Source organism: Trypanosoma brucei, chromosome 5 (assembly GCF_000002445.2).
Source record: "Trypanosoma brucei brucei TREU927 chromosome 5, complete sequence".
NCBI classification, from domain to species: domain Eukaryota; phylum Euglenozoa; class Kinetoplastea; order Trypanosomatida; family Trypanosomatidae; genus Trypanosoma; species Trypanosoma brucei.
Window position 1 is genome coordinate 1164192 of NC_007278.1, and position 16280 is coordinate 1180471.

General features: G+C 42.9%; 7 protein-coding genes across 7 annotated transcripts, besides 17 other annotated features; all 7 read left to right on the forward strand.

The window, feature by feature from the left end:
* Positions 1-16280: part of a sequence feature (sequence corresponds to BAC RPCI93-6E7) that runs on past both edges of the window.
* On the forward strand, positions 245-1978 carry Tb927.5.3730 (hypothetical protein, conserved; the record flags this gene model as incomplete). The annotated part of the gene is made up of 1 exon (XM_839950.1): positions 245-1978. The coding sequence occupies one exon, from the start codon at positions 245-247 to the stop codon at positions 1976-1978; it is 1734 nt and encodes a 577-aa protein (XP_845043.1).
* Positions 2000-2037: a microsatellite.
* Positions 2233-2712, forward strand: Tb927.5.3740 (hypothetical protein, conserved; the record flags this gene model as incomplete). Its single annotated transcript, XM_839951.1, has 1 exon — positions 2233-2712. One exon carries the CDS (start codon positions 2233-2235, stop codon positions 2710-2712), a length of 480 nt encoding a protein of 159 aa, XP_845044.1.
* Positions 3138-3162: a sequence feature (AT_rich).
* Positions 3756-3785: a microsatellite.
* Tb927.5.3750 (RNA-binding protein, putative) lies at positions 4063-5625 on the forward strand (the record flags this gene model as incomplete). Its single annotated transcript, XM_839952.1, has 1 exon — positions 4063-5625. The coding sequence occupies one exon, from the start codon at positions 4063-4065 to the stop codon at positions 5623-5625; it is 1563 nt and encodes a 520-aa protein (XP_845045.1).
* Positions 6069-7364, forward strand: Tb927.5.3760 (meiotic recombination protein SPO11, putative; the record flags this gene model as incomplete). Its single annotated transcript, XM_839953.1, has 1 exon — positions 6069-7364. The coding sequence occupies one exon, from the start codon at positions 6069-6071 to the stop codon at positions 7362-7364; it is 1296 nt and encodes a 431-aa protein (XP_845046.1).
* Positions 7383-7407: a microsatellite.
* Positions 7829-7866: a microsatellite.
* Positions 8337-8374: a microsatellite.
* On the forward strand, positions 9104-10249 carry Tb927.5.3770 (hypothetical protein, conserved; the record flags this gene model as incomplete). Its single annotated transcript, XM_839954.1, has 1 exon — positions 9104-10249. One exon carries the CDS (start codon positions 9104-9106, stop codon positions 10247-10249), a length of 1146 nt encoding a protein of 381 aa, XP_845047.1.
* Positions 10450-10507: a sequence feature (T-rich).
* Positions 10654-10773: a sequence feature (T-rich).
* Positions 11114-11136: a sequence feature (AT_rich).
* Positions 11198-11251: a sequence feature (T-rich).
* Positions 11301-12554, forward strand: Tb927.5.3780 (hypothetical protein, conserved; the record flags this gene model as incomplete). Its single annotated transcript, XM_839955.1, has 1 exon — positions 11301-12554. One exon carries the CDS (start codon positions 11301-11303, stop codon positions 12552-12554), a length of 1254 nt encoding a protein of 417 aa, XP_845048.1.
* Positions 13259-13318: a sequence feature (CT-rich).
* Positions 13731-13769: a sequence feature (T-rich).
* Positions 14066-14087: a sequence feature (AT_rich).
* Positions 14322-14364: a microsatellite.
* Positions 14453-15244, forward strand: Tb927.5.3790 (hypothetical protein, conserved; the record flags this gene model as incomplete). The annotated part of the gene is made up of 1 exon (XM_839956.1): positions 14453-15244. One exon carries the CDS (start codon positions 14453-14455, stop codon positions 15242-15244), a length of 792 nt encoding a protein of 263 aa, XP_845049.1.
* Positions 15353-15401: a sequence feature (T-rich).
* Positions 15726-15747: a microsatellite.

A 16280-nucleotide genomic window follows, 5' to 3' on the forward strand; every position in this document is an offset into this window, starting at 1 on the left:
TTTATAACTAATGACGATATTAGTGGCTGTGGCTTTATCACAGCCGTACGTAACGGGAACACAAGGAAAACAACTCCATATACATACAACAATTATTATTATTAATTTTTGTTTTTACAAATAGACTAAAGATATTACATAGAAGCTATTCTGTCCATAGAGGGGCTGCACCCATAGAACGTAAACGTTGTGTACACAGGTACTAACGGGAGAAAAAAGCAATTGGATTGACGCGTCCAAAGCCATGGCGGCCCTTGTGGAAGACATGGAGTCGCTTCGTAAGCGGCTGCAGCTGAGCGAGGAATGGAACTTGCGACTTCAGAGCCAAATACAGGAATTGTTACAACTCCCACATAATGAGGTGGAGACGCTTAGAAGTAGGATGTATAACCCCGACATTGCCATCCCTCTTCTACAGTGTTATGATGCCACCATTCTAGAGAAACAAGATGAAAATGAAAAGCTCCAGCAGGAAAACCACCGGCTGAGGAGCCGTTTGCAAGAGATGACTACCAACGTGGCCGAAATGCAGGAAGCGGTGCAAACCGCGGAAGATTTGATGAAGGAGAAAGAGGTGGAGTCACAACGCCAGCAGCGTTGCATCGACGATGTACGACTGCAAGCTGAGCACGAGTGCGCGAAAGCACGCCAAGATTTGTCAAGAGCACTGGAAACGGAGGGAAATATGAAACGGGAGGTGAAGCAGATGCAACGGCAGCTCGCCGCCGCCCAAGAAGAAGTGGTTCAGCGTCAGCGCGAGGTTGCAACACTGGAAGAGACATTGAGACTCACGCAGAGCCGACTAAAGTTGGCTTCGAGCGAAAAGGAAGAGACACAGCAACAGCACGAGGTTCAGCGCATACAACTGCAGTTGCTCAGCAAGGAGAATGAGGACAAGATGCAAGAACTGGAGCGGTTACGGAGCAGAATGGTGCAATCTCTTCGGCAGGCCGCTGAAAACCACGCAGCGCACATGCGGATCGTAGAGGAGAAACACCGTGAAGCACTTGAGGGGCTTCGAATGCAACTGACCACTCAGGAACTCGAAACCCAAAAGTTACGTGCTCAGCTTGCACGTGTGGATACCAGTGGTGGGGGAAGCAAGTATGAAATTGCTACACGGACAACCACGGAACTTCTAGAGTCGCAAGCGCGGCAGGCGCAGGAGATTGAATTAAAGCGCCTTTACGCCGAACTCTCGGCTGTTCAAATTCAAAGAGATGACGCCCAGCTACGTTATGAGCAACTATCCAGTAACCTACGGAGAGAGGAAGCAGAGCGTACGAGTGAGATGCAGAGGGGAATGCAGCAGCTACGGAGCAAGTTACGTGAACTTGAGCAGCAGCATGAACAACTTGAGAAGGAACACGCGCGTGTGAAGGAAGAGGTACGTGTGCTACGAGAGAAAAGCAAGAGCCATGCGGGTGATCTCCAGCGTGCACGGCAGGAAAGGGATCAATCAACAAAAAGGGCAGAGGAACTACGGCGTGCGCTCTCGTCAGCCGAGGAGGCGTGTGAGACAGCAAAGCGTGAAGGAAAAGAAGGGGTTGCACGGGAACGGCAGCGTATGGAGGAGCAGTCACGGCGCAGTGAAGAAGTGTTACGTGAGTTGCAGATGTCAAAAGAACGGACGGTTGCGGCGATGAACGCGGTAGAACTGCAACGTGACGATGAGAGGCATAAGCTTGTAGCGGCAAACGAGCGACTAGAGGCGTTGCAGTTACGTCTGGATGCTCGTGAGCGTGAGACGGAAGTGCTGAACTCAAAATTAAGCCACATGCAGGAGGCGGTGCGGTTGAATCAGCAACAGGCGGTTGCGTGCGATGAGCGGGTTCAGCAGCTATTGGCACAGGATGAAGAGAAATCGAAGCAGTTAAGAGAGTTAAAGTTGTTGGTAGAGCGCCTCAAATTGGAAAGCGCTCGCGCAACGCGTGCACATGACCGACTCCTGGAAGAAGTGAATGTCCGACTCCATTAGTACTTTAGAAGTTAGTTTGACATATATATATATATATATATATATATACGTATGTGTATGCGCATTTGATGTTGCTTGTTTGGGGAAGTGTTTGTTGTCCCCCATCATTATTTTTTCAAAAGTTTTATTTTTGCGTGTTTGCTGGTGTTTTGTGCGTGCACTGGGTCCAAGAAGACGATATGTTGTTATTTTGTTTGTGTTTGTGAACCTCCTCTTGCCAGACTACTGTTACGCCTAGAGAAAATTCATCAAAAATGGAGGATTCCTCAGTGAGTTCTTCACTGGGTTTAGGTTCTGTAGATGGTGGATGCGTGGGGGCATCTCCGGAATGCCGTATAACCGCAAAGCAGTGGAATGCGGTGGCGGTGTGGTCCTGGAATGCTCAAATGGATGCATGTCCCATTTGTAAGGGTCCTGTTGCAGATATGTGTATTGAATGCCGAGGCAACGCAGGCAGTGCAAGGCGTCAAAATGCGGTTAGCCAGAACTACAACAACGATGAGGATGAAAACCGTAATAACAAACGAAGTGAATTTGGTACCAGTAAAGTTCAGCAACCGCCGTCGTCGTCTTCATGCAGTGATAACGCAGCGGATGAGTGCCTTGTCGTGTGGGGCGCATGCGGGCACGTGTTTCATCATCACTGCATTTCAAGGTGGGCGCAGCAACGGCCGCTGTGTCCCATTTGTGGTTGTAAGTGGGCGGTGTCCAAAACCGCAAAGAATGATTACTAAGCATCTTGTTGCTGTACACATGTGATGTGTCGCATAATAAGTTAGTGGTGTCATTAACATTGGCTATATACCCTGGTATATCATAAATTTTTACTCTGTTTCCACCATCACTTTACGGTTGCGTGTGTTTGGGCTTGCGACACCACCTACATATACTGATCAAGTGTTTTCGCTTCGGTTCTTTCAATTTTATTGTTAATGTACGTTAATTTCTCTTGGCAGCGTCAGCAAAGAAACAGATAGCGACCGCGGTAAGGCTTTCGAAAGTGTCGGTCAAGGTTAGTTAAGCACCACTGTATCGTTCAGTTGACGGTGTGTATTACATTATTTGGGCTTTGCTACAACCTGTCAGGTGCATAGCGCCTTTCTTTGTGTCGAAGCGAAGTTCCTTTTACAACCAGGATACGTGTGTGCGTGAAAGCGCGTTATTTATTTATTAATTTTTTATTTCTTTTAGGAGGCTAATGAGTAATACAAATTCGTCTGGGTGCATGGATGTAAGCATTCCTGTCACACTGAGGGGAGCCGCTCTTTTTTGCACGCACGAACATTCAGAACTGCAATCAATATTGTGCCTCATTTGCAGGGCTCATCTCGCTGATCACTGCGTCCATTGTTCCACATCTTCTGGTTTCTCGCTTCCTACCTCAGACTGCCTGGTTGTGAAAGGGGAGTGCGGGCATAAATTTCACGCTCATTGTATAGGGGACTGGGGCGAGCAACATCAAGTTTGCCCAGCATGCCGTAAGCAATGGGTCGCTGCTGAACGTATTGCACGTTCGTAATCGACTCCTCTTTCAAATCCACGCCAGTTCTTTCCATGTCTTTCGGCAATAGTCACTGTAGAATGTAATTTGCTGGTGATGTTTCCCTCTTTTTTTTTTCTCGTTAAGCTGCTCTATTTCTTTGCAATCTCAATGAATTTGTTTCTTCCTTTTGTATTTGCATTAGTCGAGTAATATGTTTCTCTTCTCTCGCTCTCTTGAGGAGTTTGGTTTGTGCTGGAAGCCCATTCGACACACTTTGTTCTCTTTGCTATGTTAGTGTGTGTGTGTGTGTGTGTGTGTGTGTGTCAACCAAAAAAAATCATGAAAGTCTACGTTCGAGTGGATAGCAGTGGAAATGGTGTGGGAAAATTCACCAAAAAGAAAAGAGCGAGGGAATGCAAAAGTTTCTGAGGGGGATTTTTTTTTAAAAAAAAGGGCACGCAATTGTCTTCACTGTAACTGTTGCAACATTTGTACCGTAAGTGGTGATTGGACAAAATGCTCTTCACGTTCTTTTCCTTCTCGCTCTTTCAAAAAAAAAAATTGGTCGCTTTGTGTTGCTTCGCCTAAAGTGTTATAATCAATGCCAAGTTCGTCGTTGTCGAGTCCCCATCCTCTCGTTACTGCAGCAATTCTTCTTGAAACGTCTCTGGGAGAACTTGTAGTTGATTTGTATGGCGCAGATTGTCCCGTAGCCACGGCGGAGCTCGTGAACTTGTGCCGCTGCAAGTACTTCAACGGCTGCATAGCTACCGAAGTAGTACCAGATAATGTCATGATATTGGCCCACCCAGTTGAGGAATTACGGCGGCAGACATTTGCTTCGCTTCTTGAAGCGAGTGGTCAATGTCATCAACTAGGGGGCGATACGGCATCAGATGGGCGTGCGGTGAAACAATTAATATATAATGAATGGAAACGGATGCGAAGGCACACCGCACAGTTAAGGCGCAACAGTGGTGCTAGCGGAAAAGCTGAAGCGGGCCGTTTGGAGTTTGTCCCCCAGTCAGCCTCGAATGCCGTTGGGGCGATACGCCGTAGTGGACTTTTATTACTGGAGGTTCCAAAAGTGGACGGTGGAGGCAGTAATGATGAAGTTTCTCCAAAGATGCAACTACTTATTACCCTCAGCAACCGTCACCAAGACTATTTCGAAGATAACTTTATGGTGTTAGGTGAAGTGCGTGAAGGAAATAATGTCGTGGAGAAGATGCGTGTAGCACCACACAGACGGTTGACATCTGTGTCCGGAATCACGACCCGGCCGTCTCGACTTATACGAATTAGGCACATGACCGTCTTGCCCACGGCTGGGACTGATGCTTTTGCTGATATCTCGCACCGGGACAGGAGGAAGACAATGGAAGAAAATAATCTCTCTTCCCGTCTGGCACAGGTTGGTTGCTTTCGTCATTGGGCAACGCTGGGGGCAGTGCAGGCAGCAAACAAAGGCCTCGTTTCGTTACTTAAAAGAGAAGCTTCCAAAAGCACTGCCCGTAAAGGTAGGAAGGGTTCCAGCGATGAAACGGAGTCATTCAGTGGGTGTGAGTTTCTTGTTATTCCCGAAGACTCTGCACAAGGGGGCGCCCGCAATTTTCCCAACCATGATACGAACAATGGGGATGATTACGACATTTTGTCGGTGAAGTATAATTCACATTTTCATGGCGACTATCTTAGTTCTGACGATGATACTGACGGGGATGGCAATTTTGGGTCCCGTAAGGAGCGTGAGAAACGACAGCAGGAAAAAATGCGCCTCCATCAGGACAAGCTTAACGAAACTCGTGCACTCACGCTGAACCTACTTGATGGTATTGGGGATGCATCCGGTGAGCTGAAGCCGGAGGGAAACGTACTGTTTGTGTGCAGACTAAATCCACTAACAACGAGTGAAGGTTTGGAAATGTGTTTTTCTCAGTTTGGTAAGGTTAAGTCGGTGCAGGTGATACGGGACTCCAAGACGGGGGATTCATTATGCTATGGGTTCGTTGAATTTGCTGATGAAGAGACATGCTATAGAGCACATCAGAAGATGGACAACGCACTCATTGACGATCGGCGCATTCATGTGGATTTCTCTCAATCCGTTTCAAAACTATGGATGGAGAAGCAACGTGAATTGCGCAAGAGGGTGCGCCAATAAAGTTAAAATGATTCTCTTCCGTTAACTCATACCTTTGCAGCTGAATGAAAATGACCAGTGAGAGAAGAGTAGCTTTGTTGCACTCGTTGCATATCCCATTCCCTTCATCGCGGTATTGTGATCATGATCGTTGTCCACGCTGGCATTTTCAAGGATGTGACTTCATTCAGTCAATTTATTTCGTGCTCTCTCTTTCCTCCTCATTATGGTTGTAGTAGGGCACGTTTTCTCCCCTTCCCCTTCACGAATAAAACATGCACAGAGCCGCGTATGCACTGGGGGACTCATGTGCCAAAGAAACGGCTGCGGGTGCGGCAGGTGGTACCACCGCATTCAGCCGCAAGTCCCAGCGACGCCAAGTTTTAAAGGCACCTGCATTCGTAAGCAGCGATAACATCAGAACTAGCACATCAATCAGCCTTAGAGACGAAGCAGTGCGTCGCATGGAATCGTTTGTGTTGAACGTTATTTATGAAATTGTGACTTATCAAGGGATGAAATATGAGAGACAGCGAAAGGGAGATGCGCAACATCCAGCTGATGCCGCACTCCGATCCGAAGATGGGGACGATGCATGCGAGTTGAGATCCCCGGAGCGACAACCATCCGGTCCCAACCTCCTGACGGTATCGTCACAGCAACAACAATTGCCCCGACTGCGGCTATTACGTCAACAGCTATTGGTTCTTCGTCACCTCTATGCTAATGTTCAACTTGGTGTTATATGCACGCAGCGGGACGTTTATTACCGGCTGGTTCGGTTTTTTCCGGATCAGGGCTGTGTCAACCGTGTCATTCAACAACTAGTCCAACAACTCGGTTTGCCTCGACAGCTGTTGGGTGTTGTTCCGGGAACACGCGGTTGTGTAGGCGGTTCATTAAGCTTCCACGGAATTGATTTACGGCGGTACTCGTCTGAGGGTCTTCCATTACCTGTTCTACGGGAGGAACTAAGTGTTGTGTGGCGCCCGAAACATGAATGTGAGTCAATACCCGTCCATTCCCCTGATGATATTGAAGGATTTGAACTTCACAACGACATACGCTACATTATTGTTGTGGAAAAGCATGCAGTGTTTTTTCGGCTGATGGAAGAAAAAATATTTGATCGGGTTTCGTGCGTTTTATTAACCTCCCATGGGTTTCCCACCGCTGCAGCTTTGACGCTGCTTTCAAATTTGCATCGGACGGCAACAGATGTTGGTGTACCTGTCGTCGCACTGGTTGACTATAACCCCAGTGGGCTTTCAATTCTCCAACAGTACAAACATGACACGGGACGGATTCAAGAAAACCGTTATGCTTCCGTTCACTCACTACGATGGTTAGGTTTGCGTGGATGCCACGTTTTGCATGATGGGAGTACTGAAGTAGCGGATTCTCAATGTTTGTCATCAGGAATTCATGCGGGTGATGCGGTGGGTCATATACCGCGTGTTGCTCGCCTACCATTCCAGCCGTTTACTCAACGCGATGATGTTATGATTTCAAACATTATTGCAAGATGGGCCGCTATTTGGAAGGGATGTGACGATGGCGAAGATGCGCAGCGTGTGTGGTTTAGAGAAGCCCAAATAATGCAGACGTCACGTGTTAAGGTGGAGTTGGAGGCGATCTATGAGTGTAGTGCAAGTGGCCCATACGAACCTACGCAAAAAGGATTTTCCTCACAATCTTTACATAAAGGCAGCTTCTCTACGTGGGTGTGTAGGGGATTATTTAGGCGGGACTACATTTAGCTCTGAGGAAATAAAATAATATATATATATATATATATATATACGCATCACCTCTTGGACACGGTGGAAGCTAAATGTTTTTCCCCTCCCACTCCTCCTTGCTGAGAATGCTTCTGTTGGAACCGTGTGGGCCATAGGGAACGGCCTGTGACGCTTTGCGTCCACCTCTTTTTTTTAAAAAAAAACATAGCTTGTATTGTTGTTCTCGTTTATTTATTTATTGTGTTTTATTTCGTTTGCTGTTCCTGCATGTGTGCAGTTTGTTCGTTACGTGTTTGGTTGCTTTATGACTCTCTAATATAGTTTTTTTGCGCATGAATATATTTTATTGTTCTTCTTTAGTAAGTAAATGCATATTCATATGCGTGTAAATAATTCACATGATTTATCTGACGTGTTGGTTTCAAGGCATTGTTGTCCCTTTCCGCCGTCGGTTCGCTCAATCTGTGCGACTCTTGTTCTGGTTATTATTTTTATTGTTATTATTATTATTAATATTATTTTTTACGGTGGTGTGAATATTTTTCCTTATACTCGATACTTCGTTGCCCTCATGTGATGAGTTGTTGGCAGTGCTGCATCGGAAATTATTTTTATAGTGAGCATGTTCTCATTCCTTATGGGCTTTCATAGTGATTAAAAAAATAAAACGACAACTTAATGCCAGGAAGCGGCTGCATGTGATGTCAAAGGACTTCAAAGTTTTTGATGGAACTACGGAAATAACTTTAAAACAGAACATATAAAATAATTATATTGTCACTGGTTGGCTGAAATCGGAGTAGTGTAACCGTCATTTTGCCTTCGAACCCTTTCGTTACTTTATCAACCTCCCAATTCAGTATACGAAATTGATGTTTTTTATTGCAACACATGACGTGATGTGTGATATGCACGGTGACAAACTTGCCGCGAAGTTAAACTTTGGCCATTTCACATGCACAGCCTGCGATTGCCTTGGAATTGTGATTGATACATATATATATATATATTTATTTACTTATGTATGTGGAAGGCATCGTGTTGTTTCGCTGGAGTGTTGTGGTTTTTGGTGCAGGTTGTGTTTCTCCTCCTCGGCACTAAAGTCGCCACCTTTTTTTTCTTGTGTTTCTCTGCTTTATTTTTTTTTGTATGAAGATATGGAGCTAAAACCTCTTAAGGAGTTACGATTATCACAGGGACAGTGTAAAATGAAGGTGTCGTTTGCTTTCCATTTATTAAACAGAAGAAATTATGTTTCCCGCCCCCTTTCACCCATATCATGGAGATACCGAATAATGAATATTTCTCATTGACAAACCAGTGTAGCTCATACAAACAAAAAAAAATGTGCCTTTCCTCAACAGACATTCGCGACTGAAATCACTAATGTACAATTTGTTTATCCTTTTACAATTAGCAGAACAGCAGAAGACTTACAATGGGAAAAAGAAGAGATTTAGAGAAAAAGTATATATATCACTTAGAGTTACACTGAGATTTTCTTGAAGGTGTTGCAACAATATTAGCACTAGGGACCAGTTAAAAGTTCCTTTCTCGTTGAACCCTTTCGCTCTTAAATGCTAACATTATTATCTTCTCTCTTTTTTCTATTTTTTAAATTTTTGTTAGTTGCGTTGAGCTTAGTAGGAGTTCGTCGTTACACGGAGAGACGTGCGTTGCCATTTTTGTTTTGAAGAAATATAATTATTAACAAAAAAAAACTCGGGCACCTTTTGAAACAAACATCCGTTGGTACAATGAGACGGTTTGCACCACACCACATGCTGGTTACACGGAGTTTATGGCACTCTGCTGTCTTTTTTCGAGGACGGAGAGAAATGTTAAAACCCCTGGCGATGTCATCAGAAACTCCCGCATGTGCTGTTGAGGAAGTTGCAACACATCCTCAAGTTTCAATTAATGAAAGTATTTGCAACTCACTTGACAACCTGCTCGGTGAAACCGCTTCCCAGCGTGCTGCGGTTACGAGGGTCGGATCTCTACCATCATACTACAAACCGATGAACCTTCGTGGTGTATTGTATGAAGGCGATGTGGCACAACAACTTGCGAATGCAGCGGAGTTACGAGGTTTCCGATCGCCTGTTTGGGCTACAAATGCATCATATATACGAGGGGGTTACACGGTGCTGGAATGTGAGGTTGGGGTTGAAGTGAGCACCTCGATGTTTAACGTGGTTCTTTACAACCTGCAGCAAACGAACTCTCCGGAGGCTGATTCATGCGTTGCGCTTGCGTCGGTGAAGGCCATGCCACTCTGCGCAACGGGGCGACCCTTCTCTCGAAGACTGCGGCTGGTGCTTATGAGTCACCCCTTCTATACACGATTCAAGTCACAATATTGGGTAACTGAAGAGGAAGCTGCAGCACTTGGAACAATGGTGATGACAAGTGAGCGGGGGCGTTGTGTTCCCGTGCCCTGTCCTCCTACAGTGACTGAAATGTCTTCCTCCACAAGCCGTGATCCTCGTGTTGAGGACAGCGATACTCCTCCAGGGGAATCTGCTGTTCCTTTGATGTTGTATAATGCGGAGCAATTGGAGAACCCCAATGCAGCAAGCAGTGAGACTTGTCCTCGAGTTGAATGCGTAAATGCCAATGGGAGGCGTTATAGCACTCTCTTGACTATTCACATGCGGCGGTATTGCCAACTGCACCAGTTGTGCACAGATCCCTTTGCAACATTTGTCACATGTGCCCGTCTCCGCTCTCTTGGAGGTGATATTGTACCTGGTGCCAGTGTTCCTCTTACTTTGGTTGTGAGAGATGAATTATTGACACTTTATCATGTGGATCAAACAACGATATCTAACACGTTATTTCAGCATGCCTTGTCTGGCCAGCGGAAGTGTATGGACCGGGTTTCTGTGATTCAAGTTTAGAGTTTGCACTTGGGTGTGCTATTTTTTTTTGCCACCGTTACATGATCATTTCTTGCGGCAAACGTTTTCGGATATGTCATCCTTTTTTTTTGTCCCTTAATTTGGAATGGTTAGGACGGAAACAGCATATGGTTATAATTTATCACAGGTAATGTGTTTGTAACTTTGATGTCGCAGGCTGTCACAATATGATACACAATTTCTTGTATTCGTATTTGTATGTGTTTTCGTGTTTCTTTCTTTCTTTGTTTGTGTGTTAAGGTGGTAAGTTGCCATGCAGCATTTGTGCGGCTCAACAATTTTAGTTTCATATTTACTTTCTTTCGACTGGGTGTTGTTACCTATTGATTAGAGTTGTTTTTTAATTTTTTGCTTTTTGTTGATTGCAATACTACTTTACATACTTTTTTTTTTTAATTATCTGCATCTTCTTATTTTTGTGCTATTTTTTTTTTTGTTCCGCGCTTTTATGTTTATTCTGAGTGATGTATTTTTTTTGTTACTTCTTTTGCACTGTTTATTTTCTGTAACCTGTGCGGGTTGTGCTCCTTCACTGAAGTGGGCCTTACGTATGCACATTCTTATGGACATTTGCACTTGGGTTTGGCTATGAAGGCGGCTTGCTCTTACCTTATATTTTGATGAGTCTGAGAGCATTTTTTTTACTCTTGGAGGGACTATCATTTTATTTGCAGTTTTATGTAGTGGTGTTATTATAAATGGTGAGTTTTCTTTTTTTTTAAAAAAAACTATTCTTGTCGAAATATTTCTTATTTTGTATCTTTTTTTTTTGTTATAAGAGGATTTATAATATAATTCTATTTTGGGAGTGTAAAAAAAAAAAAATGGGGTTATTTGTGTATGTTATTTATTTATTATTTATATTTGCAAGCTTTTCTCTTTGTTCACACCTTTCAATGCTGTTGTTACTATTCCCCTTTTTTAAAGTTTATTTTTTCTTTCTTTCTTTTTCTTTTTTCTTTTTCTTTTTTATTTTGTTTTAGTGAGTGAAGTGGCCTTTTGACAGGACATACACTTTTTTTTTTTTGTCATGAGTGTATCTCGGGCACAAGTTGTGCTCATCGGTGTTTCGGGGTGCAGCGCATCGGGAAAATCGCTTGTATCGTCACGATTAGCTGCCATGTTGGGTTCTCCATTATTTCCCGTTGCTATGGATTCGTTCTTTGATGAGGATGAATGTGAGCGATTGGGTGTATGGGAAGATCCCCGTTGCCTACGAGCTGCGGAATATACTCAATGCGTTGCTACAATTCGTGCATTAATTGAGCAATATGGCGTGGCAGCCGCACCACTGCATACCGTAAAGGATGCCGCACAGTTCCTTCGGTTTGAAGCAAGCTCAGCTGTGTCCCATCCTCCCATGCGCGAAAGCGCGGTCAGTTACACGGTTAAGTCCTATGGGGAGGCGTCGAAAAAGTGTGTTAGCGAAGCTAATAATATAGTCCTCTCTTCCCTCTGCATGAATGACGCATGCGTCGCTGGTAACGCTGCAGATGGGACAGATGTGGCGTTGGAAAAGGTGTTTATTGTGTGTGAAGGGTTTTTAATTTTCGGTTATCCCGAATTATGCAACATGTTTGACTTCTTCGTTTTTGTTCACAGCGATAATGAAACAGCTTGCTTGCGTCGTTTCTTCCGCGGTTCGCGGCGGAAAAAGCGAAAACCACAAGGTGGCAATTGTGACCGCATCTTGCGCATGCGCACGTCCCGTGTTAACGCGGAACTCTGGAGTAGTGAAGGAGCTGCGGCAAATAAGACGCTTTCCCCTTCATTTTCATCCGTACTTCCGCATCTTAAATATATGCCACCGCAACCATCGTCTCCAAATGATTACCAGGGTTTCTGGCTTCAGAGCGAATACAAGGAATTACCGCCGCCGATGCCCTTTGGAATGAGTGGCTTAAAGGCTCCACCATATGACTGGCTGGAGGTGAAGGACTTGCAGTATGTTAAACAAATGCTTCATCAATGGGCAAATGCGTCCTGCGTGGATGATGTCGAGGGTGTCCTCGGGCGTTATTTCGAATTTCGGTACTGGTTCTACTACGAAGTATTGTTTTATCACTATCAGTTGCGTGGGATTAGTGAAGAAAATGTGACAACGGCTTGCCAGGCGAAAGGTACCACAAAAACCTCCCCATCCCAATCTGTGCTTCATATTAAAAATGACGCGAGCGTTTCGTGTGTTATGCTTGACAGTCAACTTTTAGCTTTAGCACAACAGGTTTCGGGAGATCTTATTAATGGGGAAGGAGAGGTAAGATTACTTTTGGGGTGGAATTAAGAAGAGGGAATACATGAGCGCATAAATGAGCGAATATTTATTTCTATATATATGTGACTTAATCAGTCATTAAAGTAGGAAACGGAATAGATGAAAGCAAAACTAGAGGGAAGGTGTAGCAGAAAAACGAAAAAAAAGAATAGGGGAAAACATTTTTTTTTCTTTAGGAAAGGTTTATTTTCGTTTTCCTTGATTCCATTTTCTGTTTTTTTTTTCTTTCCTGCTTCCTTCAGTTTAGTGCTGTTAAACGACCCAAGAAGTGAAGAAGAGGAAGGGGAGGCGGATGGGTGGTAACACCTGACTTTATGTGTAAAGCTACTGTCGTGTACGATTTAGCGAAGCGAGATGTGGGTAACACATTCATTTAATGTGATGCTTCGCTTTTACTCGATTTCTCAAGTTTGTGCCTCTCTTCTCCCTTCTCTTCCCTTTACGTTCTTCTAATTCCTCTTTTTTCTTCTTCTTTTTTGAATATTCGCCTTCAAACGTGTTTTTTGAGGCGCTCTTTCTTCTTCCTTTTCTTGTCGCTAGCGGTTTCTCTTGTTCAACGTTCCCCCATAGTGTTCGTCTGTATTTTTCTCCCGCATGTACGTGTTTATTTCGTGTTGTATTCATCAATCAGTGGGGCAGTTTATATTTCGTGTTACTCACTGATTTTTATTGTCATTTCTTTTTAGAGGAGCAGCGCAAGTGTAAGCACGTAGTTCTTTATGTCTTTCATTATCCCTTTCTTTTATGTTTTTTTTTCACTCTTTCTTTGTTTCGATTTTACGTCGTTGCGGCTGCGTTGTAAGTTGAGGGGTTAGGAGGAGATTAGGAAAGCTGTGTCCACTTTTACGGTATAATCTTGCCGTTGAATTTTCTTTTTTATTGTTGTTCTCTTCTTCTTCTACTCAGAAACTAAGGTTATATGAAATTCTTCTCGATGTAGTTCCCTTTACATTTCATTTTTTTTACTATTATTACTATTATTACCATTTATTTATTTCACTTCTCGGAGTTGTTATTGTTGGGTGCCTTTTTTGTTTTTTTGTTTTTGCAGCGGTGCTCAGATTCGGCATGAAAGAAGCATGTGGTGTGAAGAGGTGAAATGAACCGGAAGCTTAAAGGAAAAAAAGAAAAGAAAAAGAAATATCAGCATCTTGGTGAGAAGTATTTGTGTGTGCGTTTGTTTGCTTCTTTGTTTTCTTTTTTTCTTTCTTTTTTTTTTTGTTTCACCAGCCTTCGTTTCTGTGCTTGAAGTTTTTTTTTGTTATATCCGACGAAGGTAAAGTAGTGTCACTGATGCACATTTCCTTTGCTGATTTCTCTTCGGTTGCTCACAGCTTTCGCAAGGGTTCGGATGAATTCCTACCTGTTTATTTTTATTACGCCCTCTCTTTGAATTACACACTTTTTCGCTAATGCTCGCATTTTTCCAAATGAGGCGTCACAAATTTTACTCATGATCTTTTTTTTTTCGTTATTTCCTAAACCTCTCGTCACACCTTCTCTCCGTTTCTCTATTCTTCTTTTTTTAAAAAAAAAAATAATGTCTTTACGTTATTGCACCATTGAGTTTAGCGCGTTAGTTTCTGTTGTTGTTTTTTCGTTGCTCCGCGGCTGTTTGCTCCCGCCTCTTTTTCACTTCCTTCACAACGTGTTGGAAACGCGGGAAGTCATTAAATTTAAAAAATAATCCTATCGCACGAGGTTTTGGTTGTCGGTGAGGCTTCCATTATTCTCTTAGGCTTCGTTTCACACATAAGAAAGCACAGAAGCAAATATTATATATATATATATATATATATATTATATTTATTTATAAATACTGATCGATATTCCAATCCAAAGAGGAAGGAAAATATTACTCGCATCGAAAAGGTTGAAATAGAAAGGCACATAAATAAACACAAACGATGAAAGTAGAATCACCTCATTCGAACTATCAGCCACTTAACAGCGAGGAAGGAAGGTGGTTTCACCGGATACGAAACTTTATTATGGGAATAAACGTGTTTTTAATGGCATTTGCAGTTAGTGGACTTGTCGTTGGTTTCATAGAACTCGATGAAATCGACTCTGCCATCAGGGAAATATGTTCTTCTTGTCAACACGCTCACGTCATTTACATGTCGAGTTTTGGTGCCCTTTTGTTATTATCTTTTCTGGGATTTGTTGCCCTTCATACGCGTAAGAGATGTTTGAGGATCTTGAACACTACGTGTTTGGTACTGGTGTTTATTCCATTAGTTTTCGGTTCAGTTTTATATGTTTTAATGAGCACGGAGCACATTAACATGCAATACGGGTGGAATTTGGTGGTTGCTGAGCGCAGTGACGACATGTGCAAGTTGGAGTTGCAATGGAAATGTTCTGGATGGAATAAACTATGTGCAACTCATTCCACTATTGGTTTGATAGATTTAAAACCGCTGGAGGGGACCGAAAAGGAAAATATCATTAATAACTTAAGTGTCGTTACGAATACCACGTCGTACTGCTCGGGGGCTGATGAAATATGTGCTTGTCCAATATGCACTGAAGATGACCAGAAATATATTGATAAGTTTGACCAAACGTGTGAAATGGTTGTTATGGGTGCACTGCGATCACACTTGATTGTATTTCTTTTTGTGTCGCTTTGCGTAGTAGTTTTAACCGGCGCCGGTATTGTGGTGTCTGTTGCATATCCTCATGCAGAGTCGTGAACCCTGAGAGTTCTCATCGCCAAAGCAGGATGGAAATTGGCGAGATTGTTTCGAGAGGCAGCAAGAAGGAAACAGCAATGTAAATGTGCACAATATTTATGCACACGCTTACTTTTCTTTTTTTCTTTTTTTTTCTCTTTGTTGATGTTTTTGTTCTCAGGCTCAATTGTCCTGCCCTTTTCCTCTCTAGTATCACTCTCCAAATTTATTTCTCCCTCCCCTCCCCCTTCCACCCCGTATTAGTCGCATGCTTCTAACTTGTTATTAACGTGCGTGCACATGTGTGTCTCATGCAGATATGCGTATATGAGTAAATATTGGTCTGCACACATCCACATGTATTTGATCTTATGCATAATTATATCTAATTAGAAGTCATATAATTATATATAATTATGTGGGCGTGTCACACGTGTGCTTGTTGTTTTTCACATGTAATGGCTGTGTGGACGCAACCGAACATAGCATTTGAGGCTATATATTTTATTTTTATTTTTATTTTTGCAGAGTTAGAAAAGTCATCGAGTGTGTCTGGCAAGCGACTGTGGAAAAGGTACACATATGAGGGAGTAAAGAAAGAAGAAAGAGCGATCTTACTTTAAGCAGCAGTATTCTGAAAGGGGGAAAAATTTAAAGGGATTTATTATGTTTTGTTTGTTTTCGATTTTGTTTTTTTTTTAAACTTTTTGGGTGTTACTTCCGCTCCTTCGAGATGTGTAAAAGCGAAGGAAGCGGGGGAAAAAAAGGTGGTGGTGGCGATATTCATTTGAAGCAAAAGGTGGAAGAAAATGTTTTGTTTTTGCACATTTTAAAAAGAATAATGGATGTAAGTTAGAAATGATGGGATCGTATAAAATGGAAATTTAAAAAAATCCATACGGAGTTAAACCTAATTAGCCCTCTATACGCACAAATAAACGAAGAATAAAAAAAAACAAAACAAAACAAGCAGATGCATATAGTATATGTATACAAATAGTATTTTTGATATATTGCGTGTAATTTGGTATGGATTCTGTATTCCATTGGTTTGGTA